Source organism: Pterocles gutturalis, unplaced genomic scaffold (genome assembly GCF_000699245.1).
Source record: "Pterocles gutturalis isolate BGI_N339 unplaced genomic scaffold, ASM69924v1 scaffold11594, whole genome shotgun sequence".
NCBI classification, from domain to species: Eukaryota; Metazoa; Chordata; class Aves; order Pterocliformes; family Pteroclidae; genus Pterocles; species Pterocles gutturalis.
Genome location: NW_010133295.1, coordinates 1 through 27,845, shown reverse-complemented (window position 1 = coordinate 27,845; position 27,845 = coordinate 1). Strand labels below are relative to the sequence as shown.

The 27,845-nt window shown below is 40.2% G+C and overlaps 1 protein-coding gene across 1 annotated transcript in view; it reads right to left on the bottom strand.

The window, feature by feature from the left end:
- The window catches only part of LOC104467410 (protein Wnt-7b-like), a 20,946-nt gene extending 1,249 nt beyond the window's left edge, over positions 1-19,697 (bottom strand). The window contains exons 1-4 of the mRNA XM_010081180.1: positions 19,647-19,697; positions 16,445-16,505; positions 12,195-12,315; positions 10,874-11,165 (exon numbers count right to left, since the gene is read on the bottom strand). Of these exons, the coding sequence (XP_010079482.1) occupies positions 10,874-11,165; positions 12,195-12,315; positions 16,445-16,505; positions 19,647-19,697 (525 nt within the window). The remainder of the gene's footprint in view (positions 1-10,873; positions 11,166-12,194; positions 12,316-16,444; positions 16,506-19,646) is intronic.
- Positions 19,698-27,845: the final 8,148 nt, after the last annotated feature.

Genomic DNA, 27,845 nt, shown 5'->3' with positions numbered 1-27,845 from the left:
CATTCCTGTTTGCTGCATAATTAAAAATATTGCCTATACCAGCAGTGGCAATACCAGCATACCTATTAACGGTTTAACCCAAAGAGCATACCATCCCCTTTACAAGCAGCACTCCTTGCAGTATCTAGCCCAAATATCAAGCAAATGTTCTGCCACAAACACATTTTTTGCACCAAAGCAACAATTGCACCACATTAGAGGAAATAAAATCCACTGAAGGCTCCTGCTCAGCAGTGAGGAGTGGGAGTATTTATTATTGCTATTGCTAGAAGACATTAATCTAGAGGAATTTAATCCAGTATTGGATGGTCCCTAGAAGGGACTCAAACATGGGCAGGTGTTTGGGCTCACACTCTGCTCCCAACCTCCTGCCTCCTCTGCAGCTGAGCCACACCATGACTGACACATCCCTCCTTCCCCGGGCATGGACATATGCCTGGGGGAATGGCAAGCAGATGCCCTCCTGCTCCGTGTGCACAGCAGAGGGGAAACTGGCCTCACAGAAACGCCTCTCTGTTTTTATGTCCTCATGCTAGCACTTAAGCCTGACCACCATTGCACCCACAGTCATCATTAGCTTATGAAAATCAAGGAATCAAGGCCTTAGAACAAAGAGAACTGATCTTTCCCCTTCGCAATGGGATGCTAACAAAGAAATATGAGCTACCGAGCTTGTCTTAAAGCATTACTGATGCTGCAGACCATCTCCTGTAGTGGTTTCATTGCAGATCCCAGAACATGACTGAAATGGGCAAAGGATAAAAGGGACGAAATCTGAGTACAATGGCATAATGAAGTAGAAGGGAAGTAAAAAATGCTTACTGCTTAAGAAACTGGCCTTAAAATAAAAGCTGTACAGATCTGGTTATCCCTGCAAATAGAGGGCACCCTCCTGAGTTGTTTGAGTTTCACTTAAATTGTATGTTTTGTTTTTTCCCAGATTTCTGGGGTTTCAATATTAAAGAGAATATTTGGTTTTGATTCTCCCTTGCCAACATACAGTAGCAAGTAAAAGATAGCTGAGCGTCCTGTTAAAAAAATACCTTAGACCTTCTGGAACCACAGGCCTTTCCCAGATCAAGGTCACATTAGCCTTTCAGAGGCAGAAAAAGTGATTTCCAGGAAGGTTTACTGGGTTAGGGAAGAAACTCCTAGAGCTGCAACTACTCTAAAAAGAAAATCAGCAAGTCTGTGATGAGCAGTTTCTTCTGGGCACTGGAAAGGCTGCTGCTCTCCAACAAACTGTGTCACCTTCCTGTCTTCCCTATGGAAAAAGAGAAGCCAGAAAACTTGCCACCTTCTGCTGCAGCAGCAGCAGCATTTCAGTGGCAGTGAGTAGAGGAATGCCTTATGAAATACTCCTGGGTCTTTCAGGATTCCTCTGTCTCAACTTCATGCCTGTGCAGAAGGAAGTGATATTTCAAAGGCCCCCAAACAAGGTTCCAATCCTGTTCCACAAATCTGAGTTAAGATAATCTATTAGTATTTAGATGTGCATGTAGATACGTATAAAAGTGCTTATAAGTTTTGCTTGATATTGCTGAAGTAGTTTATTTTTTAAACCAGCGTGTTTCTACAGCTCTCCCAACAATGCGTCAATATGCAATTGCAGCCATAAGAACTGCAGCAAAATCCGTGACCAAAGGTGGATGGAGGCAACCTTCTCTACACTCTCACCAAAGAGCAGTAAGATCTAAGGACTTCCAAGAAAGCATTACCAGTGGGATGGCTCTGCCACACCTGATTTGTACTTCTGTTCCCCCCTAAGTAGTAAATCTTGGTCAAGAGCAGGTTCATGGTTTAATATGTGTTTTTGCCAGGTTCTGCATGGGTTTGTGATGCCTGTTTTTCAGTTGGAAAAGTCCAAGTCAGTAACATGCTCAGAGAGTGGGAGGAGGTGAAGCTTGTAAGTCTCCTTATTCTTGTGTGGGCTCAACACTCTGGACTCTGTTCCAAGGATCCTCCATTGCTCTGGTGGTCATGCTTCCCTGATACAACAAAAAGTGTCATTATTCCTGAAAAACCAAGGTATCACCCGTTCTGGTGTCCTAGGTGATATCTTTGCATAGGTATAATTATGCATGGATGTGTTTGCATATACATTTGCCTGTGTGTGTTTGCCTTTGGTTGAGACTCTGCCATTTATATACAGCACTGCCTGACACCCACTGGACAATGATTTCCAGCAACTTTATCCTAAGTCTTGTTTTCTTTTTTGTTGTTGTTGTCTTTCGGAAGGTCCAGTTTCATGAGTCATTTTGCTGTACAGAAATCTGATTTCACTGCTGTATTTTTTCAAAGGTTCCCACTGTTTATGATGGTGGAAGAACTTGCAAATGCGAGCCACGCAGGCTCAAAAAAAGCAGAAGTTTCAAAAAGTATTATTTCGTGATCCTGAAGCCAACCTCGCAGGTTTTTTTTTTTTTTTTTTGGAGGCTTCTCTCATGAATGTGGAATGCTTGGGGTTACAACACTGAGCGCAGGCCCAATCATCAGGTAGTTAAATTCCTGAATGCTATAATTTGTGTGCCCACAGTCAGCTGTGGGTACAAAATTGTGCCCAAAAACTTGGAGGTCAGGGAATACAAGGCCCAAACTAAGCAGATTCTAAGTAAGATTTTTTTTTTTTCTCTTTCCACCCAGATGCTGTGGAGTGTTCCTCTGCTGACAAGCCAGCACTCTGCAGCTCTATCAGAGGTATGTCTGTCTGCATCGTATCTCGAGCAGCTTCCCACTTGCCAGCAAGGTGCCACTGCACCTGGCAAAGGTGGCAGGGTTTGACCCTGTTCACTCAATGATGTGAATGAAGTGTGACTAATGTTTTTCTTCCTAAATGTCCCTCCGGCTCGGTTTTCCTCATCAAAATTCCCATCAAAGCTTTGACCCTGAGCCTTAAAGGTACTTATTTACACAAATCTAATGCGCTATGCCAAGCTAGGTGCCTGAGTAAAGATTGAAAATCATTAGCTCATATGACCCACTCTCGCAGGAGTTTCATTTGTCATATGTCAGTGCCTCGTATCTAATCTTGAGTGGTTTACAGCAACATCTACCTCCCAAAGCAAATTCCCATCGTTGGGCTGTGCTGCCTCAGACTAATTGTAGGAACATTCCTTAGGTCCCCTTTCCACATACAGGCCTGCTCCCACCCCAGTATCATCTTGCCAAGTAAAATTTTCTAACTACCACTACTTTGTTAAATGAATTGTGAAATGTAATGTTAAAGATTTCTTATCCCACGTATTTTTATACCTTTATAAATCATACATTGAAAATGCAATTTGAGGGTTGTCCGCTGCCAGTTAAGTAGAAAAAGACTTGCGAAGACTCAAGTATAACAAAATTATATGCATGAAAAGAAATTCATTTTTTTGAGCTCCATATCTACACCCAACTACATAATATCAGATACAGTTTCTGTACATATTAAAAATCCTATCTGGATAAAATATGTAAAAACAATAGTAGCATTTTGTGTGTTTGTTTTGGCTTGCCTTCTCTCGTTTGTGTTTTCCTTAGTGGAAATGCACATTTTTGGACCAGATGTTGGAGATAACAAAATCCATATTACTTTTTGACTGCAGTATCAAAAAGAAATAGAAGCCTTTAGGAGTTTTATCGCCATCAAATATGCAAGTGATAACTTTTGTTTTGGTAATACCAGTACCAAAAGAGATGGATCCTTGTTGTAAGATGTCACCACCCCATTGATACTCAAGCAGCTGCAGCCATGAGAGCTGATGGCTTGCCGATGATGTGTAGACTCTGCCTAACCTTAGTCTCAGGGCAGCCTGGGGTCCACCACTGCTGGCAAAATTATGATCTCGTGGACCCATCGTGGAAAGCAAGGTTTGGTTTGTTTGGTTTTTTGGTTTTTTTAAACTCAGATAGACAGGGGTGTAGCTAACATTAGTAGGGTGCAATGCTCCTTCTCTAACACAAATGTCCTGAAAATATTCTTCATTAATAGCTGATCACAGACCCCAAAATTGAACAGTTAATGCCATGTTCCTCAGGTTGTGTGAGTCATGTGAAGAGAAGACATGGAGCCAGCAGGAGAACAATACAGGTGCTTCAGCTGCATATTTTTCTTTCTGCTCCTCTGTGAGGCTGCTTCATCAAGCATCAAAACAGTATCTATACTCTGTACGACGGGAGATGAGGAACTGAATTACTGTCTTATGCCTTCTCTTTGTGACATCCCTATTTTTCTTATTGCCTAGTTCAATGGGAGCAGGGACCCTCTGTTTTGCAGCAAGTCTGTATCCAGCAACAGCGTGAGAAGGCTTTTCCCTGGCACTAGCCAGAGCTCAGCAGGGCTGGGGGGACCCTCCAAGGTGCCGAAAGGTGTCAAGTCACCTCCTCCTGCCCATCACCCGCCTCACTAGGTAAGTCACCCACTCCTGTAGTATCCCCACTGAATGCATTAAAAAAAAACTGAAGAAGGCCCACTGCACTTTTTACCCTAATTCTCCTCTTGGCTAGGCGGGAAAAGAAGCCTAGGATTTTAGGACCTGCTGGCTATCAGGTGAAAGTCCCTACTGTTGTGAGGATGGACTACAGAGCCTAACCTATCTGTGCTTCTTCCCTACCTTTTAGAAGAAAATAGATGCTAAGTTTGCACAATAAACTTCTGCAATTGGTTAAAACTTCCTGATTTTTATTTTTACAGTGAAATGTTGCAAAAAGCAAAATCTTAAGAGGCGCCTTTCAAATCATCCCCAAACCAAGTGTGATTGCAGTATTTCACTCTCTTTTCTATGGAATTTTCTGTAAAGCTTGAAGATAAATTTTTAAATATCAACTTGAAGGGATAAAAATATTTCATTACCATTCTTATTCTGTCAGGTAATATAGAGATGTCAGGTTTGAGGGGGAGCAGTAATATTTTACTAGATGAATTATATCTGTCTTGCATACATAGCATGGTATGCATGTTCATGCACATTTCTAGAATAAAATCTTTTAGCAAGTCCTAAAATATTTGCCTATTCCCCCCCCCCCCCCTCTAATTTTAAAACAAAATGTTCAAAAAGTAGCATAGTACCAGATGTAGCTTCTGGCAGTCAATGTTAGGGGTGTGTTTCTGGAAGAAAAAAATAGGTTAGCAAATCCAGCCCAACTGGAAGGAGGAGAACTATCCTCATGATATTTTTGAGCCAAAACTTGCATATTCAGGACATATGGATAAGCATTAGTTATCCATCCAACCCACCCAAGCTGTAAGACCAAACTTTTTGAAATTGGATTTATATCTGTCTGCAAATCAATTTAAGTGGGAAAGCAGAAAGTATGCCATCAAGCACAACTATCAAAAGCTTTTTTGTCATGAGTGTTCTCACAAGGGATGTGCACTGAAATACTCTGTCTCTTTTAGAGAAAGAAGCTTTCAGCGAATGATGGACTCAGGGCTGTAGAACCTGGAAAGTCACATTCTTTAAATCGCTGAAATGACTTAGGAAACAAGGTCACATTTTGAAGAATTTTTTGCACAAAATGAATTGGCTTTCACTTCTGAAACTGGGATTCAGCATCCACTGTGACTTTGGAGCATTTAGCTCGGAGTTTCTTCTAGGGATTACTTCTAATTTTTATGTCCTGTTAGGTGATAGTGAGGGCAGTTTGCAACATATTAGGGCATGCAGTGCATCTTGCAGAAGTGAGCTTATTAATTTAAATGTTTCATGTGGGGTGAAGTGAGCTAACATTTTCTTACATATTTTATGCACAGACAACACGTAGAAATATGTATAAATATCCATAATTATTTACACACACACACACTCTGCATATATATCTGTGTGTATGTATGTATATATGTAATGAACGGTGACCACCAAATCACTTCATTAGCTGTTCTACCGCCAAAGCGTGTCAGCAAAAAACCCTTCCCAGTACTGCAGTACTGTGGTGCCAGTAACTGTGAGAACAAGCCATGGCTTAGATGGAAATGTTGTCCCAAGTAATTGAATAATCTCTTCTAAAGAGAGTCTGAATTATTTTTTTTTTGTCCCCACACTCTTATTGTTTCAAATGTAAAATAAGATGTTGTCATCTTCCAGGCATTCCAAAAAAACAACAAGAAAAACCGGTTGACATTACAAAGGAATAAATATTGGGATGGTACCAGGCTGAGTTGCTGGCAGTCAGTGTGATGGGTATGTTTCTGGAAGGAAAAGAAATAAGCCAGATTTTTCTCCACATAACCACAGTCATTGTCTATCGTAAGAGCCTAATTGATTGATAAACTGTTAGAAACATTTCTTTTCTTCTTTTTGGTAAAAGCTGTGATCTGCTACCAATTTGTCAGCTTGTTCTTTCAGCTTAAAAACAAACAAACAGAAAGCCTCATTTTTATAATTGAGGTTCCCTATGAGAGCCGGCCATTGTTTTGAAGCTTTCAACAAAAAGTTAAGATTAATGGCGCACGCTCCCAGATGTTACTCTTTCTAAGTTCATTTATCCCAGAATAAAGATAATTGTTTCTAAAAATACATGGCAGAAAGCTGTCTCATAAAACAGCATCAAAGCTTACATGGTTTTGTTGGTATTTAATTTTTCATTACTCTATCAAAGTTTTGCCCACAGATGTCTCTGTAATCATTCAGATTTGCAACAAGCCATTCTGTCAGTAACGTTTGCCTTAGACTTACACTAGTCTTCCTTTGAGAACTTGTTTTCATTTACCACACTCGTTCTCTCCACCCTGAATCATAGCGGCTATTTAAAAAATGATGGTGAGGTTAACTACTTCACCCTTTTATGCAGCACAGCGCTGTTTTGCCACAAAGTATAAATCTTCCTTCAGTAGCATGTTATGTCACTAGGAATCACTATGCATTTATTTCTTCCAAATGGCACTAATGGCAAGTTTATTATTTTGTCACTGATGCTATTCATTACAAATTTATTAGAAACTTTACAGACTTGCCATTAGCTGAAACAATTCTTAGAAATGCAACGCAATGCCATTAGGGAATGCAATGCAGGGCAATTAGGGGATTCATTCTTTCCACAGTCATCAGAAATTCCCTGAAAAGCCTAAATATCTTATTTTTTCCAATAAGGTAGTTTACCAGTGTTGTGCTCAGCATTTCAGCCCTAGATACAAGCTAAAGAGCCCCCCAGAACTGTTTACCACCCCAATCCATTTGCAAAGTTTGTGCAATTATTTATACAGTGTGCTGTTTTTTCCTCGAAGAGAAATTCCTCAGGACTCTATTTTTAACAGCAGTGAAATACCAGCAAGCCAGCTTTTGAGAACATCCCTGTGAGAAAAAACCCTTGTAGTCACTGCTATAGCTACAAACGCCTCTGACTCCCAGGCGCATCTGCGACAAGTGCTGGGAGGGCTTGAGGATGGGCAGAATTCCTGCCTTGGGACATGAAAAATTCCGTGTGATGGTATAAAAGAGCATCCAAATAATTGCTCTTGGGGCAAAACTGCTGGCCAGAGTCCTGGATAATGATCCTAGCAATGATCTTCAGGGCACCGGGCAGAGGTCTAGTGAGGTCATCAAGGGCCTTCCACTGACTTCAGAGCAAGTTGGAAATAACTGTAGGTGAGGATGGAAGCTCTTTGCATCATTTTTCCCTCATGTTTCTGGGATTTAAAGAGACAACTAAAATGAAGATATCAGATCTATTTGCTAAATATTGTTGTTCTTACCTAACTCAAAAAGTCAATTGGTATGAACTGAGCCAGGACTAAATATGAATTGTGAGCCTTACCATTATAGATGTAAATGTGAGGGTTGTTAAATTATAAAAGTGCTGTGAACTATAAGACCTTGAGAAATGGACCAATGTTCATATAATCCAGTTGTTGGATTTTTTTTTTCCTAAACTAGTTTTGATAAGATTGAACTGTAACTAAGAAATGGGTTTTTTTGTTTGGCAGAATCTCTGTAGGAAGCTACAAAAGCATGTATTTCCTTTACTGTCTTGGCATTCCCACCCTAAGGTTGAAAATATTATTTGAGAACTTCTGAACAAACAAAGGTAAAAAAATATCTGAGTTGCCTGTGTTCTCCTTCTTACTTTTTATTCCTATTTAGAACAAGGGAAAAATGTCCTTACTTTGGTCCTCAATGATAGTAGTCATGAACCAGAAGCTTGGCTCCAAACCATTTCCAAATGTTAAGACAAGTCACATGCAGATCAGCAGGATGGTACCGGCAGTCTTACTCAGAGAGGTACAAGCTTTTCTCAGTTGTGTTGTGAGATTTTTGGAAGGGAAAAGGAGGAAGATGGAGATTCAATGTGATACTTCAGCAAGTGTCCAGACATAAATGCAGTTATTTCTGACTTGAGTGTGAATGCAGACCACATGGAGTATGTCAGAATGACATCTATGTATAAGCAAAATCTCCTGGTTACAGATTTTATTTCAGGCTGACAATCCAATCCCAGTTTACCCAGGATGCCCAAAACTGCCAAATTTCAGATGAACGTAGGTCAGATTTCAAGGTTGCCTGAATTCTCAGAAGGGATGTGGGATTTCATGTTGAAATTGCACAAAACTCCATGGCTGCTTTTGTAAAGGTCCAACCCAGAAAACAAAGAACATATCCTAGTTTCCAGAGTTTTGTTCTAACCTTAAATTTCAGTCGGTCTCAATTTCAGAATATCTAGTTTATACAGATAGCAGATTATCTCAGATGAACCAAAATCACTAAGAATTATATACTGTACAACTGTGCATATTCATTTCATGGGAATAACATCAACATTCTTTCTAAACATGACCCCACCAAATCATCTTTTGTATGAGTGCATTCCTCAGGATTTGATGGATTGTACTTAAAAACAACAAAAAAAAAAGCTGCACCAAATCCTTTCGGTCATCCTTAGCTTTTGAAAACAATATGATGCATTAATTATTACAATGAAAATATGTGATACAAATCACTACTGAAAACTGTCAACAACAAAAAAGTGTGGGAATTACAAAATACTATTTCTGAAAATGTGTATTTGGGAAAAAAAATCATTGTCAGTATTTACAAGTCTTTTTACTCCTATCTCAAAAACATGGAAGTGAATGCCATCACTTGGTTTTGCAAGAATATTTGCAGAAAAGGAAAGCTTTAGAAATGTTAAAAGAAGTGCATTTGCATGAATATCTGTAAAAACACACACTTCTTTCGTCTGCTTGTGTCCCCCTGTTTATGAAATTCTGATGAAGAGTAAAAATATAATTTGCTTAATAAGAATCAGCAATGTGGTCTAGTGGTTACTGGACTATATTTAGAACTGGGGGACCTGGGATCAGTGCCTGGCTCAGATACTGAGCTGCCTTCTATCCTTGGCTGGAGGACTTCACTATTCTCCATCTATACATCCACTTCTGCTCTTTTGTCCCTCTTTCACATCTAGACTGTAACAAGTTGAATGCAGGACATAGATCAGCACCTCTGTGGGGGTGGCACAGTGCCCACCACAGCAGGTTGCCTGTTTAAGCAGGGATGATAATGCATCTAGCAGCAACAAATGCTCCCTTGCAAGTTTAACATGTGGCTTCCATCTTCTTTTGCATCCAAACACAATGCATGATACCAAGGTGAAACATCCAGCCTAAGAGAAATGATCAGACATGGAACGGGTCTTCCAGGCTTCTGGTCTTCCAAGTGCACCTTGTACAGCAGTATGAGGTGCTCTTGCACCCGTGGCAGCAAGTTTGGGGAAAAAAGATCATGGCCGTCTTTGTTAAGGGTGCTTTTCTGTCTGTCTCTTCAGTCAGCTGTCTGCTTCACACCTGAAACCTCAGTATGAAGCATCAGTCGAGTATTGATCCTGTCTCTATACTTGAGATTGTGCCCCATAACCAGTCTGTTTCACCATGAATGTATGTAGTACTTTCATTCCAATGGATAACTGCCCATACACCACCTTGAGTTTCAGTGCACAGCCAACTGCAATCCCCAGGAGGATTTGTTCCGTGGACTGAGTGTTTATAAGCAAATCACAGACAGTAAGATAATTGTATATCTCTGCCCACTTCAGTGGCTAGTGCTGGGTGTAGGACTGAAAGCACACACTGTTCTATAGGAGAAAATTTCAGCCTGACTTTGGGGGCTAGGTGTGGAGGAGTGGTCTATTGGAGTCCTACAACACTGGAGGGTAGAAGCAGCATTTTTTTACCTGGGGGAAAACACTTCGAGGGGTACAGTAAAATCTCTTCTGAGGTAGGTATATATTATGCAGAAAGCTTTATTATACTTTTTAAAGAGCAGGCTTTGAGAGCTAGGATTGTTATTCAATGGACATAAATTGGTGTAGCTCTGTGATGCTTGTTTCCATTGTAAGCAACCCAGTCATGGCTGTAGACATGAAACTGTTTCTTCTTCCAAAATGATACTTATGCAGCATTTGTAGCCTGCCGGTGAGAAACGGACAATTGTGCATTTGCTATGAAGTGTGTATTTCATTAGAGCTGCGGTCAAAGAAGTGCTTTAGTTTGGGGTGGAATAAATAGCTGCAAATGCTGTGGTAGCTCAGCAATGCAGACACTCAGTCCTGTCCCATCACAAGCCCCGACATCTCTTGCTAGGTTTTTGCAAAGGAGATGAAAGCAAAGATTTATCATTATGCCAAACAGCCCCAGCAAATTCCTCTCTGTTATCAGCAGGACTGGAAAGAAGGCTTAGAAAGCAGAAACGTTTAGGGGAGCATCTATAATACACAGCCAGCTCTGAATAAAAAGAAACAGCAACACAATGTAAGCAATAGATGCCATCAGGTAATTCGATGTTGGTGTGGGATAACAGCAGAGAGAGGAGTAAGTGCTCGGGGAATGCCTCCTGCCACCAAGCCAGCCTCCCCCCGTCCTCCAGTGCACACATTTCCCCATCCCTCATCCTTTCTGGAATACCTTTCTTCCAGCCTCATTGTTGTGCAAGTTCATCAGCCTCCGTGCATTCTTTTTGATTTCTCGGGCATCAACAAACCTCCGGGAGAACTCAATGCCGTATCTGATATCCGCAGAGCAGCCTCCCCACTTCCAGCCCTCCTCCTGGTTGTAGTAGCCCTGTTTCTCTCGGTCACAGCCACAATTGCTGAGGTTGCCCTGGCTGCAGGCGGCCGTGACAGCGTGCGCAACCCCGGCAGCAGTAATGGCATAGGTGAACGCAGCTTCCCTGCTTCCTGTGGAGAGAAGCCAAAAGCTGATGGGTTTGCAGAAAGGCAGCACTTACTTACTAAAGAAAGCACACACATTATCTACAGCAACGGTGTCAGGCAGGAATGTGAGGAGGGCGTTACGTCCAGTGGATAATTCTCATTCTTACAGAATCCCATACATATTTAAAATGCTTGGCTCAACTGGGACGTATTACCCCAGTTAAGCAGCAGCCATATGATAGTCCCATCTAACCCCCTTCACCAGAGGAGAATTTAGCAATGAGTCTGGGCACTGGCGAGGTGAGGTGACACAATTTTTTTTTTTTACACTGTCTAGTCAGGTTTGCAAGCTGAACTTCATCTATTTCAGATGAATAATAAGCATGTCACTGGCAGCAATGCTAACCGGAAAACAATAGTTACGTCTAACCATTGCACTGCATGGAAAAAGAAAAGCATCAGACAACCTAAGAAATACCAGGTCCCTTCAAATGCATGAGAGGGCTAGGACACAAATGGGGAAGATTTTTTAATCCACTTTTATAAATGCCCCGGTAAGTGCCCATTAGTGATGCTGAGAGTAAAGTATTGCAAGAGAGGCCTGTATAGACAAAAGCTAGGTAGGTTTTCAAGGTAAAGTAGAGGCTACTCCTTTCCTTCGCTGACTTCTCTTGCATGTTAGTTTTGCTGTGACTACCCTTTTCCACTCTCACTCTGACTCAAACCTCTGCATTAGCTTGGCTATTGAGCATACAAGGGGTATGGAGGTGCTGTGGCAGCATTATTTCCTCTCCAAAACAAGTGAGATATTGTCATGGAAGCACAGTCTTGTTCAGAAAAAAAGTCTTTTCAGAAAAAATTATTTTTTTTTCCTATGATGCCATTAATTGCCAAGGTTCAATGTTCCCAGTTCCGTGTTATAGCTGTTGATACCAAGTATATGAAAAGAGGTAAATAAACCCCCTTTCTTTACTAGACGCTGGTTGGCCAAGTTGCCTGTGGGAGGCACATAAGCAAGGAGATGGAAAGGCAAAATAATCAAAAGGGATGCTACAACCCATTCCTGTTCTCACATGAGACCGCACTCTGTCACTGTCTCAATGTTGGGCTGGATCATGGCCCTTGGTGTTTTGCTGTTCTTATCCCTACAGGTTCCTTTCTCAGCTCTATCCTCATTTTCACCTTTGTGTTTATCTGGTGATAAACAGACAATCTTGTAATATTGCAGCCAAAGAATAACTGTAAAGAATTCGCAGAAAGTTGCTGAAATGCTTTAATGACCACACACAGAGCTTTAACGTCATTAATGGATTTGGGAAGGAAAGTAAAAGAACAAATTTTTCCAGAGGAGAAAAAAGAAAAACAACTTGGAAGCTATTTTTAATTTTTTTATTTTAGGATTCATAGATATCATAAATATTCTGGAATGACCGGTGCACAGCATGGGGGGCATTATGTTTTGTATTTCTTATTTTCATAGATAGCTTCCTGAAAGGTTACACTGCTGCCGGATATGAGAAAGATCCTACCAGAAACAATCATAAACTGGGTTTTGGCACCATTTACTTGTTTCTCCAAAGCAATAAAAAAGAAATTGAGGTTAGAGAAAAATAAAAGGTTGCTGTGTTCTTCAGGTATCAAGAAGGTTAAACTGACTTGTGCATTATTTGAGCACAATGTGCAACAGAAGGACTGACTTTACTTTCAGACACAGAAGTGTTTTGTTGGGGTGTACGATGTGTGTAGTCTGGTTCAGTGGTTCCCAAACCATGGTCCACAGAACACTGGTGGTCCAGGAGGCCACGGTAAAGGGTTCACGGCTAATCCACAGAGCTATATTAAACACTGTTTTTAATAGTGTTTTCAATTAAAAGTTTGATGATAACGATGCCTGGTGGTTCACAAGAAATTCTGAGGGTTGATAGCAATCCAAAAAAGTTTGTGAACCTCTGTTCTAGTTCCTAGTGTGTTCTCTAAAACACATATTGATACTCACTCCTCTCTCCTTCACCTGCCAGCTGAAGTCAAATCTGGGACCCATGTTATAAAATGTATCCTGTTGACTTACAGGATTTCCTTCTTCATCTTCTTCAAAAAAACCCAAAACCTATTCTTAATCTATACATTGAAAGACTGGAAATATTAGATGTAATAGAAACTACATATATAGATATGATTTCCTTTTCTTCAGGATGAGAGCAAATGAGAATGCAAAATCAGACCCAGGAGAATTTTTTAGTTCAGACACCTTTGAAACACATGTAGAAATGCTTATAAACAAGCAGAAACATATTCCTGTCGGGGAACATAGCAGCTGTGAGCTGCAGTTCAGTGGATTTACACAGAGATTACCCAGAAAGCGGTTGCTTATGTTTTATGTCTAAACTCAATGTGTTCCACATGTATCCAAGAGTAACCCGCTCTGTCCGTGGCCTGTCCATGAGTTTTCACACAGTGCTTCCCTTGATCAGGTTTGTAAAACTAAAGAATATCCTGCCTTTATCTTCCTTTCACTCCCCCTCGTTCCCAGTATACCTCCGATTACCTTAAGTAATAGAGGAAAACATCTTTCCTCCACCCACTTGAGAGCTATAGCAGTGATGGAATTATCTCAGGTTATGGAATTATACCAAATGGAAACCATATTGACTCTCTGAAGAGATTACTTTTCTGTTTCAATGCAGCTCTAAAATAAGAAGGGCTCAGAAATAAAATCTGGCTTGAAAAAATCAGATTCCTTTTGCAAGTTAAGTCGTCCTGCTAAGAATTAAGGTTTTTTTGGTTTAGGTTTTTTAACTAGAGGATGTTCCAAAACTTCCCTTGAACTTCAGTGTAAGCATTACCTCAGCAGTTCTCTAAAGTCCTAGGATCAGTAGCGTCTATCAGAAAATGCTGATGGGGGAGAGAGAGGAACCTCTGTGCTCAAATAATGTCTGCTGTACACAAAGATTTCCATTAGCATGTCATCACTTGGAATCAGTTCTAAGCAAGTCTTTGTTAGGCAGCTAAAAATATTTAAGTAGTGATTGCTGTGATACCTGAACTGAGAACAATAATCTCATTTTATGGAATTTTCTGAGATTTAAAAAATATTCTTTTTCTACAACAAAATGAAGACAAGTCTTTCCAGAAATGTTCATGAAATGGAGAAAGATTATAAACAGCTGAAGATTTGGGATTTGGCCCAACTTTGAAGCTAGTCTTTTCTTTTCCCAGTGAATATCCTAGTCACCTAGTTATTTGGCACTATATTTGCTCACAATCTGTGTCTCAGAAGAAAAATGTTTGTTTGACTTTCTAATGTTTTCAGTTATGCAGACCAGAATAATTCTGTCAAGATTTTATTTTGGTGGAAAAGACACTTTTTTGTGCAACCTTTGGATTCATCCATTTCCCTCTTAGAAATGCCTGCTTTGGTATCAAAGAAGACAGTTCTGATTTAATTCAACAAAACATGGAATTAATGTTTTCATAAGTAATGTGGATGTTACTGTCTGATCTAGTAACTCTCTGACCTGGTAACTGTCTGATCTAATAACTCCAACAGGAGGTCACCACCAGCACTAATTGAAATGAAGCCTTTTGTCTTTGGTGAAGGTGCTGAAGGTCACTTCTTGCAACCTGCCAGGCCATGAGAGAAGTCTTGCCTGTGGTCTGCTGCTCTGAGCTACTGCCATTTGATTGAGTGCATTCTAACAGGGAGCTGTATTTTTAAAGTGCTCTAATACTCAGCAATGCAGGCAGTTGCTGCTCAGACAGACAGATATTGGATCGTTGCTTCCTAAAATGAGTGATTTCTGGCAGACAGGGTGAGAAGAGCCTATTTATCCTTTGCTGGAGTTGTGGTGCAGCCTATACTTTACCCCTAATTTAGATGTCATCTCTGACTAAGTTTTAGACTGCTAACTGAGCACAAAACTTAGTATGGTCTGATGTGGAAATTATTACAAGTTCCATAATTGCTGTAGTTTACTACACTCTGACATGCATATATTCAGCAGCGTATTTTCAGCATGTAACCACAATCAGCTGAGAATCATATATGCTAAATATATATTTTGATCATTCAGCTGCGAGTGCAGGGTTAAAGATGTAACTGTTTCGTAGTTATTAGCAAGGCATCTATTTTTCTGAGTAACTACATGAGAATATTGCTATTCCACGCATCATTCTGAAATGTCTTATGTCAGCAGCTAGATGAATAAGATTGCCACTGAATGTCAGCTATTAGAACTGTAATTTAACTTGAAATATTAAACTGTAAAACATACACTGTTTAGTCGTAATTTGCTAAATCTTGATGAGCAATGAGAGAGCAAAATACTACGTGCTGCTGGTAGACAAAACAAATTCCTCCTGTACGTACACAAGACACCAGATTGATTATATGGCACAATACAATATAGGTCAGTGGTAAGAAGAAATGAGCCACAGCAGAGGTTTGCTTCTTTTGCCAAACCTATCCTTTTCAACAAGTCATCTTCTGCAAGTGAAAGCTGAGGACACATTGGGTCATTGTTTACAGGCAAAAGACAATAGATACATATCTGGATGGGTAAACTAAAACTCAAAACAACAGCACCCTATCTAGGGTTGGATGGAGACTTTTACAGACAAGTTTAGTTCCTTTCTAATTTTGCATTTTATTCAACACACTCATTAGCAATTCTCAAGGATATTATTAGTACAGGCTCTTCTCTTTGGGTTCAGTCCAAGGACAAGACAAGTAAGTGAGAGTTTTCTCACTGTCTGGAGCAGATCCTTTCTCTATCTGCATTTTCAGTGTAATTAATTGTGGGGTTCTTGGTTTATAATCTAAAAGCAGGGATTAGTTTAATTTCTCTATCCCTCTAATTTTCTATAGCCAGTGCTGCATGTCAGAGCTATAGGCCACTGAAATCACTTTGTACAAGCAGAAAATACACCGTGGAAATGCAGGCCTGGCAGGAACTTCAGAAGGGTCTCTAGTCCATCCCTCAGCCCTAACTGAAGCTAATAACACATGTGACCTTCACCACGACTCTTTATTTATCCTGTTCTTCCAGATCTCCAGTGGTGGGGATTCCACAGTCTGTTCCAGTGCCTTGGGACCCCTATTAGTACATCTTTTACTCATATTAACCTGAAACTGTCTTTCTGAAGGCAAATCCACTGCTTCTTTCTCTACAGATGCTAAGAATCAATTACTCCCTTCTTCTAGCAGCAGCCTTTAAATATTTAAAGACTTTCACCCCTGTCTAGATGTGTTCCATCATCAGTCCTTGCACAGCGGTTTCAGGAGCTCTGATCATTCCCCCCACTCTCCCAGCTGGCTGGCCTGTACCTTGCGGTGTGATGCCAGAGATGCGGCAGGGTGTTCTGGCTGAGACCTTGCCTGCTGGGGGCTAGAGCAGAAGGAGCACTTTGTACGTCTCACATGCTACACTCCTGTTTACTCATGCCAGCATGCTGTTTTCACAGCAGCAGGACATTTTTTACTCTTACTCAGTTTGCAGTCGTCTTCTGTGCAGCTGCAATCACACCAGATGTTTCCCATATTGCATTTGTGCAGCTGATTATTCCCACATATAGATCCCTATGTATTTGTCTTTCTGATTTGCCTCCTCTCTCTTTTTTCTTTTTTTCTTCTTTTCCAGATCATTTCTCCATGATAATTTTTAATTTTGACCCAGCCTTCCTCCAGCTTCTTTGTAGTCACTCCCAGCCTGACATTATTTGTAAATTCAATGTGCACATCTTATTCCCTTGGCCAAGTCAAGAGTATAATACTGACCTGGTACCAGATCCAGCACAGATCACAAAGGAAACCCGGTTAGTATATCCTTCCATTTTGATAGCCACCCTCCAAGTACAATTTCCTGATAGTATGTACCCGTTTGGTTAGCTTTTCCTTAGTTTTCTTATGAGAAAGTCATATAAAGCAGCATCAAACCCTTCATTTACATCCAAGATATATGATATAAACTGTTTCTTCTCTGCCTTTGAGGCCCTGGGTGGCAAAAGAAGGAAATTAGATTGGTTTAACTTGATTTGTTCTTGACAGATCCTTGTTGACTGGTCTTCAGCTCCTTGTTCTCAGTTATGAGCTTATAAATGGGGTTTTATTCCCATGTTTTTCCATTTACTGAATTTAAGATGATTAGTCCTATAATTCCTTTTTTTTTTTTTTTCCTTTTAGACAAAGGCTATACATTTGTCTTTTCAATTCTTCTTAATTAAAAGTTCTCCACAAGTTTTCAGTGCTAATGGCTGTCAGGACTAACGGCTCTAAAATGGCTTTATTAAATGTTCTGAGATGAGGGACAGCTAACTGGAAAGCATTCAACCTGGACAAACACTTTCCTCTATGTAATGTTGAGGTGGTATTTCGCTGTTTATTATATTAGTTCTATAACTATCTGCTCACCACTGACCTTTTTAGTGGAGGCTGATGTAAAAAGTGCTTGGACTTCTTGACATTATATTTGGCTTACACTCTCCTTGGGGGTCCACTCCACTGTGTAGTGGACCAGCTTTTTTTTCTCATCTCCCACTCACTGACAAAGTACCGACTGAATTATTACTGTGTAGCCTGTTGTCAGAAAAACAGACATAGTTGAAAGTGGTCATGAGGTTCCTCTTGTAGCACCTGTGCTCAGAAGTGCTCCTGAATGATGAACCTGGTGCAGATTGGATATCTGTTACTCTGGCAGGGCTTTCTGGTCAAATCTGATGGAGTCTTCCGATGGTCAGATAGGGTAGAATATTTATTTGTTTCCCACTTGCTCCCTATTTTTTTCTACTACAGTCTAATTAAAAAAGTCTTGTGTAGTTTTGCTTCATCCAGACGGAGCTAGAGGACGAGTTGCACACGATTCCAGTGCCTTTTTCCTGGACTGCTTATGATGTCTATTTCCATCTACACTTGGTTGGGACAGAGAACATTGCAGATTTCAAAGCCGAGAATATGTAGTGCTATGACATAATGGTTTGTTTACAGATTCTTCTCTTATTCAGCATTTTCCGTCTCTAGACTCCCACTAAAGTTTTTATGGTTTGAGGTGCCAGGATTTTGGCCATCAGTCTAGAATCACTCTGTCAACTGGATTGTTTTCTTTTGCTCAAGTGGGTTTGTCACATTTTCTTTTAGAATGGGCTGTACATGAGCCAGATTTATTTCACACTTGCCTTTTTACAGTTCCTTGCTGCCACTATTTATACACTTTTGGAAGCAGCAGGTCTGTTTAAAAGAGCTACTTAACTATGCCTCTGCTTTTCACATTTTTTCAAGCTTTTTTCCAATTTCATGGTTATTTTCTAAAGCCTTGATGGTACTTTCCATAGCGGTTTCTGTAATGAGGCTTCCAACAATTTACAGAGTTGTTTTACTTAATTTATCCCCTAAACATATTTAGTTCACTCCTGGCAACCATAAACGATACTCAGCATTTCTGTTCCAAAGTGAGCATAATTCTGTTGTGTTTTTTACTATCTTTTGGCAGCGTGTTCGTTGGTGGAGTTTTCTGGGACAGCTCCTGTGAGGTTAGTAAGTTAGCTGTGATCTTTGAAAGGATGTTTAGAAGTGCCCAGAGAAATATGGAATTTTTGGACTCTCCCCTGTAAAACTATATTTGTTGTAGCAAATATTTCTTAATAACTCAGCCCTAACAAATAATCTGTATCTCATTCTTACAGAAAATGGGGAAATTATGTTTTCGAAAACACCACTACTTGTTTTTGTCAAAGTTTAATCAGAACATGGTGCTAAGCACTCGTTTAAAGAATGCACAAGAGCATGGCTTGAGAAATGCACAGTGCACAAAGCATGAGGGGATAGTTCCCAGATACACTGTACCATTGAGAAAAGCCTGTGCAGTGTCACAGCCGGCTGTGTTTTCACAATGCTACTGCTAATACTGTCAAAGTAGTATGTGGGAAGCAATAGCTGGAGCAGAGAGATCCTCTCCTGCCTGTGTTCTGCTCTGGACCTACTGACGACCCATTGTGGGACTTAATGATTCCCTGCTGAATGTTTGGTGCTTTTTCTTTTCAGTGATGACTAGTGGTTTGATATATTGTAATATGTGAAAGCCCAGCTGGAGACATCTTGCAGTGTACTGTGGTTTTAAAAAGTTCTTTGCACCCCTTGTTGGAAAGCATGGACTCTTGAAGTCCTCTCAGAGAAACTGGGTCCTAAATTATGCTAACATCCTTAAATTAAACAGGGCTATGAGGAACCAGATGTTGTTATAATAATTCAATCACCTCAATCTATTCGTAGTAACAGTTCTTATGTGTAGGATTTGCCAATGCTTTATGGTCTCTTTTTTTAAGGGCATTTCACAGGGAGAAATAAAAACATTTAAGAAAAAGCAAAGGGAACCTAAAGCTATGTGGGCACATATTTTTCTTCTTTTTTTTAGGTTTGCTCTTGATAGTGCTCTTGCACTACAGTATGGCCTGTTAAAGGTTTCTTAGATACCTGTGTGGTACCCAACAAGGGAAATGTTGTCCACTCTGATTTAAGAAATAGAAAATATGCTTGCCACATCATCAGAAAAAAAGACTAGCAGAAAACAAACCTCCACTCCAAACATGTCAGGGAAATGGAGGACAATGCTATCACATTTTTAAAGTAAATTTGTTTCCAAGTCAACTTCATGCTCAATTTAGTAAGATAAAACAATAGGGGACATTGCTACCAAACCATTTCAGTCACTCAGATTTTCATGTGTGTGGATTGTATGGGCTTGATTGAGCCTTTAGTGAGTGAATCAGTTCAGAATGGATGTTCTCCTTGGCTGTCAACAGAGGATCCTTCCGACCTAAATTATTCTATAGTTCTGTGATTATACTTGACTTTGCTATGGACCCAATTTCACAGATACTCTGTCATCCTTACTACCATGCTCATGAATATTAAGAAGTCATTGCCTTGCAGAATCAGACCTTCTCAGTGGACTCTCTGCTGGGTCAGTATTTTAATTAACTCATTTCAATCACTTCAGTGACCTGACATAACTATACTGTGTTGAAGAACATCTCTCTAAAAGTAATTCTGCACTGCCATTTGCATGGAGTCATTTTTTCCTGTATTAGCTTATGTCACTTCTAACCTAGATAAAAAATCCCTGAGGGCAGTGGTCTTGTCTGTATTCTTTTGTAAATCGCTGTGCACAGCTGTGCTTTGCTGTAGAAACATGTTAAATAATAACACCTTTTAAAGGGTTCACTGAATTATGAGTAGTTGTAAGCACTAAGCTCCTATACTTGGGCATGCCAGAGTGTCTGAGTGTGGGCGTCTGTGGGTGCTAATGTCTGTGTACATCGCAAATGAAATTTCAGCTCTTGCTTCAGAATTTCTTGAGGTTGTTTACTTAAATCATGAATGTTACCTCAATATATTGTGCAGAGCCTATTAGTGGGCCAGTACCACTTTGCCATAATTATTGAATTACAGGTATACTAAGTGGTACCCAGCTGAAATTGGTGTTAGAGACAAATCTGTTTATGCAAGAGGAAGTTCTTGCCTTAAGAAGTGCCATCTTTGAGCTGGAGAGGGCAACAGAAGAGAGGTACTATTACCTCTCTTTCACAGGTGCACAAGAAGGTTAAGGCATTTATCCATATGGCAGAAGGACCTGTAAAAGAACAAGCTGTCCTCTTGTTGGATTGTTTTTGTGGGGAGGCCACAGAGGAATTTAGCTGTAGACTTCTCAGCTGACAACTGAAACACAAATCCAACCATATATTCAGGGAGGGTGTCCATGCAGCTGCAGGGTGGGACAGGAGAGCTTCAAGAGGGAAACAGCACCTCCTGGGACTGAGACTTGTCTGCTCTGCTCTTCCACACACTGTTTTAGCAAAATATTGAACTGGTCATCTACTGCCAGAACCATAAAGGGATCTGGACACAGCCATGCTCAGTATCAGAGAAGTACACAGCACATAGAGTCCACTTCTGACATTCTGCACTCACACCTCCTCACATGTCATATCCTGCATAGCATTAGATTCACATCCTTCCTTTACTTTTAATTTGAAAAAATAATTAATTTAAATGTCTTGCCAGAAGTTTGAATCTGTTTCAGAGATGTTTTCATGTCCCCATTTGGAGTTGATGACATTTCTTGACTGCTAGTAAGACATGTGAAACTTTAAGCAGGATCTTAAAAACTGGCTGCTTCTATTTGTCAGCATAGACCTTTTTCTCATAATCACTTCTTATGTTAGCCAGCACAGTTGTCTGATATATATACATATTAATCTAGAAACCCCCTTTTGGAAACACATACAAAGCAAGAACAGTAGCAAGCAAGCCTAGCCCAAGATATTTTACAGGTATAAGGTACTGTTTTCGGATTAGATGCTGATGTTTACAGTATACAAAATGAATTACATCTATAGGGCAAGAACTAGGCACCTAGAGCTACATCTGCAAAGGAATGCTGGCTCTAAAGCCTGTATTTTAGATGCCCTTCCACCTAGTATTTTCCATGTGGCTGCAATAGGAATCCAGCTTTACCAAGCCCTGAGAGAGTTAGACATCAAAAAAGCAAGACTTCCAGAAGCTATCAAGCTGTATGGGGAAGCCCCAAAACTGGGAGTATAAAATGCGAAGAAAGGGAGAGAGTCTAAGTTTATCCATCGGAGAGTTAAACCAGATTTCCCTGCACAGTGAGCCTTTCCAACTACACTGGCAGCAGTCATCTAAGTGTAATTGCTGAGGGTGTATGGTAGTTTTAGAAAAGGAGATCCCACCCTTAAAATATTCCACTATCAGTCTATTATCCTGTTTTATATTCTGACTGGGGAAAAAGAGATTTCATTACATTAAAAGCCAGAAGATGACTTTGTTGGTTTCACTAATTAGGTTAAAGATATTCTACTGAACATAATGTAACTTCTTCTAGTGTATTTTTCTATGTTTTTTTCAGAACATCATTTAACTTGATTCTATCAAGTACAGAATTAGGAGGATTTTATATAAAATAAAGTACTAATTCTACCTAATCATGAGATTTGTAAAATAAGGTTTATGGAGAGCAGCAGTAGCTTTCTTTAAACTGAATTGCATCTACTTGGTCTACAGAGGATCTAACAAATAAATATTTGTTTAAATTGTTTGCCAGACTTCCAGCCTAAATCCAGAGAAATATCATAAAATGGCATAACCATCCGTCACGTTGTAGCTTTCACTGTAACAGCAATACAAGAGGAGTGTTATGTCAAATAACTATGAAATAATGACATCTACAAATACCTTGATCTACAATGAATACATAGGAAGTACTGCCCAGCATCAGAAATGGTGACAGCCAGGCTGGGGGCTCTGAAAACCATTTCACACTACTGGTCATGGAGAAACAGCTCCTGTAGGCCTGTGATAGATCTTTCCAGGCACAGAAATTGTTATGCTTTCATCTTGCTCAGTGACTCTGCTCTTCAAGGTGGCCTCAAGATATTCATCAAAACTGTATAGACATAGACAGACTATTTCCTATGCTTGACAAAAAAAGGAAAAATAATTTGTATCAAATAGTGTACCAGAATGTTCCCTTTTTCTGTAAAATTCTGCAGAGGGACATAGCAGAGTTTCTCATTGCATTTTCTGAGAATTGCTGTTGGATTGTCTCCTGGAGGGTAATTCTGCATATTGTTTATTAAAGTTGTCCTACAAATCTGTTGCTCACATAAATTCCTGGCATGATTTCTGATGCCTGGCAGGACACCTTAGAGGACCAACACAATATGTTAAATTTCACAAGCAAATCTATAACATGAGCGCTATCGCTGGTGACTCACGCTTTAGGTGGGAGGGCTTTGATGTGTTTCTGTGGTGAGTTCTTAGGAAGATGGGGTTTGAGAGGTGACCTGTGGTGAGTCTTGATGTGGTGGTTTAGGATGTTACCACTCCCTTGATATCTTCCATGGTAGCAGAAGGACTGTGCCTCATTGGCTTTAGCTTACTGTCCAGCCCAAACCAGCCCTTCGTGGTGGCTGTGGAGAGGCTGGGCTTGTATATTGTCAGTATGAGCCTGCGTTCTGCTCTGCTAATTTCACTGCAGAGATCGCATCTTCCAGGTGTAGTGCAAACAGCTGGGCAGTAACCCCGTAAGTCACTGATGTCCCCTGTCAGAGCTCAGATTTTGTGGAAAGCAAATGAGAAAGTTCAGGTGAAAGGGCTGGGCTGAAAGTTGCTTTCTAATTTGCTTAAATATTTTCCAAATGCTCTTACACTGCTTGTGTGGCTGCATTCACATTTCTGATACATTTGACTTGCCTGACAATCTTTCTGGGAAGAGAGCTAGGTTCGAGTAGTGATGTCTGCCCTTCTTGGTTTTCAAAGGGTCTTTGCCTGGTAGTCAAGTTTGTAACCCCAGTGAAAAGACATGGCACAAATCGCACATATGAAAGAGATTTAAAAGAGTAAAGAGCTCAGAGGGTTTTGGATAAATACACAAAGTTTAGATTCTGGTCCAAACCTCTCTGGTTTGTAAAATGAGTCTGGAAGCATCACAAGAGCAAAGTCTTTTTTTTCAGCTCTGGAGTTTCTGGTCCTGACAGGAGTTGGGAAGTGACAAGATTCACATAAACAAGGAAGAATTATATGAATCTTCTCAGGAGTCATGAAAGATACTGAATCAGTGTTTAATCTGAACCTGTCCAGCTAACCCTACCAGTCAGGTTATCTTATCTAGTAGACTAGTGGTTGTTATTTGTCACTTGTGTTGTGCTAAGCTTGTGTTTTGCCAGGTAGTGAGCAAGATCACCCTAAGATGCTGATCCACACCTGCAAGAGTTTGACAAATGGGTGGATGCTGGCCCTGTGAGTTCAGCAGAAAAATTAAATGTTATCAGGATAAAAAAGATCAAATTTCTAGCCCACAAAGAGTTTCCATTGCTTTTAAGTGCAATACCCTAGAACTGAAGGACGAGTTTTAAACAAAGATCAGGAACAAAATCCATAGATTTTTAAGATACTCCAGGCTTTATGACCAGGAAAGCAAGGACAAGAGTATGTAAATAGATTGGTATTAACACCAGACTTCAAGATGCTACTTTCATAAAAGTACATTTGGAAGACACTAGCACATGTCTCTACTGCACATCCACCATTAAAACAAGACTTGGACCTCACTGAATAGTCTTTTTAGCCCCCTGCTTTGTAGCAGCCCATTTTCAGATCTGAACTTTGAAGCTGACCCCTGTGTTTGTGATGGGCCAAACCAAAAGCCAGATCTGAACACCACTGAACTCTGGGAAAGTTCAAATCTATCGTTTGCGGTTCAGGTTGAGCTCTAATTAAAACAGACCAGTTAGAAAGGCAAATGTCTTAAAACCAAAACAAAACAAATGTTTCACGTGAAAAGTCTTGGATTAGGCTATATGGTACCAAGTAGTGTTTTTGTCTGTCACATGATGTAATGTTCCTCTGGCTAACACAAACTGACAGCCAGCACATGCTGCTGTGTGAGATATTCCATGCAGACACTTTGAATTTGACTTTGAGCAGGACACAATATTCACGCTGTGTAACATCCATCAGCAACCTTACTGCCACCCAGATTTGAGACCAATCTGCTGCCTTTCAAACTTTCCATGCCCATCCCTAGTAGTGTAGTAGTCAAGGGTCTTTTAAAAATCAGTGTCTTGCCTTCTTTGAGCAAAGCTTTTCTTCATCATGTCATCAGTATGTGAAATATTGCCACTAATCCCTGAAGACAAACAAGAAAGTGGCTCTGCAGAAAATTTGGTTGTGTAAGAGGGCAGGGAAATCCCAGCTAACTCTCCTGTTAAGAGATTCTGTTTATACTGCTGAAGTAAAAGAAAATGGGAGACAGCAAGGACAAAAAGAAAGGGAAGGAAGAAGAATGTATTCAAGCCCCATTGCTGGTGTCAGGATGTCACTGTGCACCAGTAGCTAGAAAAAAAGAGGGCCTTGGACATAAAGATTTACTCAAAGAATCACAACACACGTACAGCAAGCATACAGTAAGTAACCAGCAGTTACTCTTCCTGGGGGCTTTATTTTTTCTCTTTAATGTTATGTGTAGGTACTGAGCATATAAGTATTTTATCTTTGTGAAATTTGAGTTTAGGCTCTTTGCGGACAACTGCCTAAAGTTTCCAAACTTCCTTCTTATGCAAACTAAGCTAATAATCTTACCAGGCCTCTTTTATTGAGATTTTTCAGTATGGTCTTTTTTTAGGCCTGGACTCACTTTCTAGAAGAACAAATCCCTCCGTGACTTTCCTGTCCTTTGCTTCCTGTTTGGATAAGAAGACCTTAACAGCAACCATTTTTGTCTGAGGATCCCAGAGTACTACAGAAATGTTTATGTGGAGGTTAGTCCACATCAATTAAGTCTTTCAATTCCCCACTGAAATTAGTCATTTTTAATCTCCAGACAGCGAGGTATGAAGTGACTTGCCCAAGGTCACAAGAGAAGTATATGGCACAGCTGGGAACAGAATCCAAATCCATTATCTCCTGGTCCATGCTTTAACCATAAAATGATAGTTCTCACATTGAACTAGGACCCACAGGGTATGTGAAAAATGATAGGAAGGGAATTGTGTTGAGCTTCTTGATATGACGCCTTCTGCTCAGCTTGGACAAGGAGAATGAAAAATTATTTTGTCCATTCAGAATGAGTACTTCTCAGGTTAAAGAATATGCAAGCGTTTTCACTCTTTGCTCAGAGGAAATTTTCAGTTCAGATGTTTCTTTACTGGTCAAGTTGTACTTAAAGGAACAACCTTTCTAATTAGTCATTCTCTAGCAATATATTAAATTGTGTTGACGGCATCCTTTAAAACACACCGAAACCATAGGAAGCAGTAAACAACACATCTATGCAAAGGAATGAGAGACTCACAATATTTTCACTTTTGTAATGTTCATGAAAGAGGCTTGCCAGGAACCTACATATTACTTCAGAAATTTCTTTAAAGCAAGATATAGACTAGAATGGGAAAAGAGACCTATTCATGTCCTACACAATAATGTATTGATTTACAGCAAATCTAGTTGAAAGAATCACATAGTCCTGTGAAATTTTGATAAATATGGGAGAAAATGTATGCTTATCAACTTGTGCTAATCTTTCTCTGAATGTGGAGTACCACAAGCATTTAGGAATGAGAACCAGTTAGAGAATAAAAACCACTTCACTGTTTAGGAAAGTTCACCGCCTTTGCTATGCAGTTAATAAAATATCCCATGTGTTTTGCCTGAGATACTGGCATTGGCAGTTATCCAAAATACTGACTTATACATCAGGACTATCCTTAAGAAATGCCCTAACCTCAGCCTTCTTCCAGCTACCTACCATTAATAGCCAGAACTAGCCCAACTTAATGAAACAGCAATGCACAGATGTTCTGTGGTGACCGCTTCTGATTTTGGAGCCTGCTCATTGCCATTCACCATTACTGGGTTTTCCTGCTCCTGGACTATCTCTTTTTCTTTCTTTCTGCCTTTACATGCGTTTGTAGATCTTCCACCCTCTTTCCCACTTCCTCATGTCCCTAGCCAGCCAGCTGACAGGCTTCCATCACAGAGATTGAAAACATACTCCATATTAAATGTAACAGAATAGTATGACTGGCATGCCCATGTTTAAAACGCATTCAATTTATATCATAGCTGAGAATAAACAGCAGGGGAAGCAACTTGGTGGGTTGCTGGAGACGGTGGCTATCCTTTCTTGTGGAACACGTCTCTGTCACTTGCTAAATAGGTGCACCATCTGGTGGCAATTTTGGACTCCCACTTTTTCTTAAATTTCCAAATAGCAGTGGTGGAGTTACGCCTGTGGTTGCAGCATTTTTTTTATTTTTTTTTTGCCAGTATATATCTGAAAGTCAGCAGCCAAGACAACTTTTGCAGGTACTACAGATGAATGAATACCAAGAACAGCTAGGACTTTAAATGAAGATCAAGTTTCCATTACTTCCTATGTGGGGCAAGCAGGTATGACTTTATGAGAGGACCACATGCTCCCCTGAGAAATATACATGGAGAGGAGTAAAAAATTCACAGACAAACCAAGATTAGATATTAACAAGCTTGATACCTAATTGGGGAGTCTAAGCTTCCAGGATAGTCAACAGAGACCTCCAGACAGTCATGCAGTCAAATTAAGGTCCATATAGCCCTCTGGAAGTGCTTCTCTCTCTTCTTTGACCATACAAGGAATACAAGCTGACAAGGTTCCTATCTTAGACATCTCATGCAAATACCTGGAGCTATGTGATGTGAAACTGGGCCAAAAGAAAGAAGTGAGGAAGGGGGTCCCCATTTTTCTGCCTTTGTTGTCTGAAGCCCTTTAGTTCGGCAACAGAGACAGAAACCACTGCTAACTCTTATGCCATTCCCCTCAGAAACTGCAAGGTTGCATCAGCCCTGTCAGATGGGACATTGCATGGAGACCTATTCTGAACAGGATGGCTGGAGGCTGAGTCAGAAAGAAAACAAGTTTCCGTGTTGTCATGAAGAAATGAGTGAACAGGTATAAATAAGTGATGATCCATGAGTAAACTTTGTTTGTTGAATAGAGCTTCCCAATCTACAGCAGTTCAGTCCATGTCTGTTGAGCTTCTATCTAGAGATAGAAGTGTCTTCTCTCAGTGCACTAGTGAGCTTTCTGGGGTGATAGCAGACTACATAAAGACTCCTCAGCCATCCAAGCCCATATTTTACACTGATACCGGTTAAGTCACAGAATCACAGAATCACA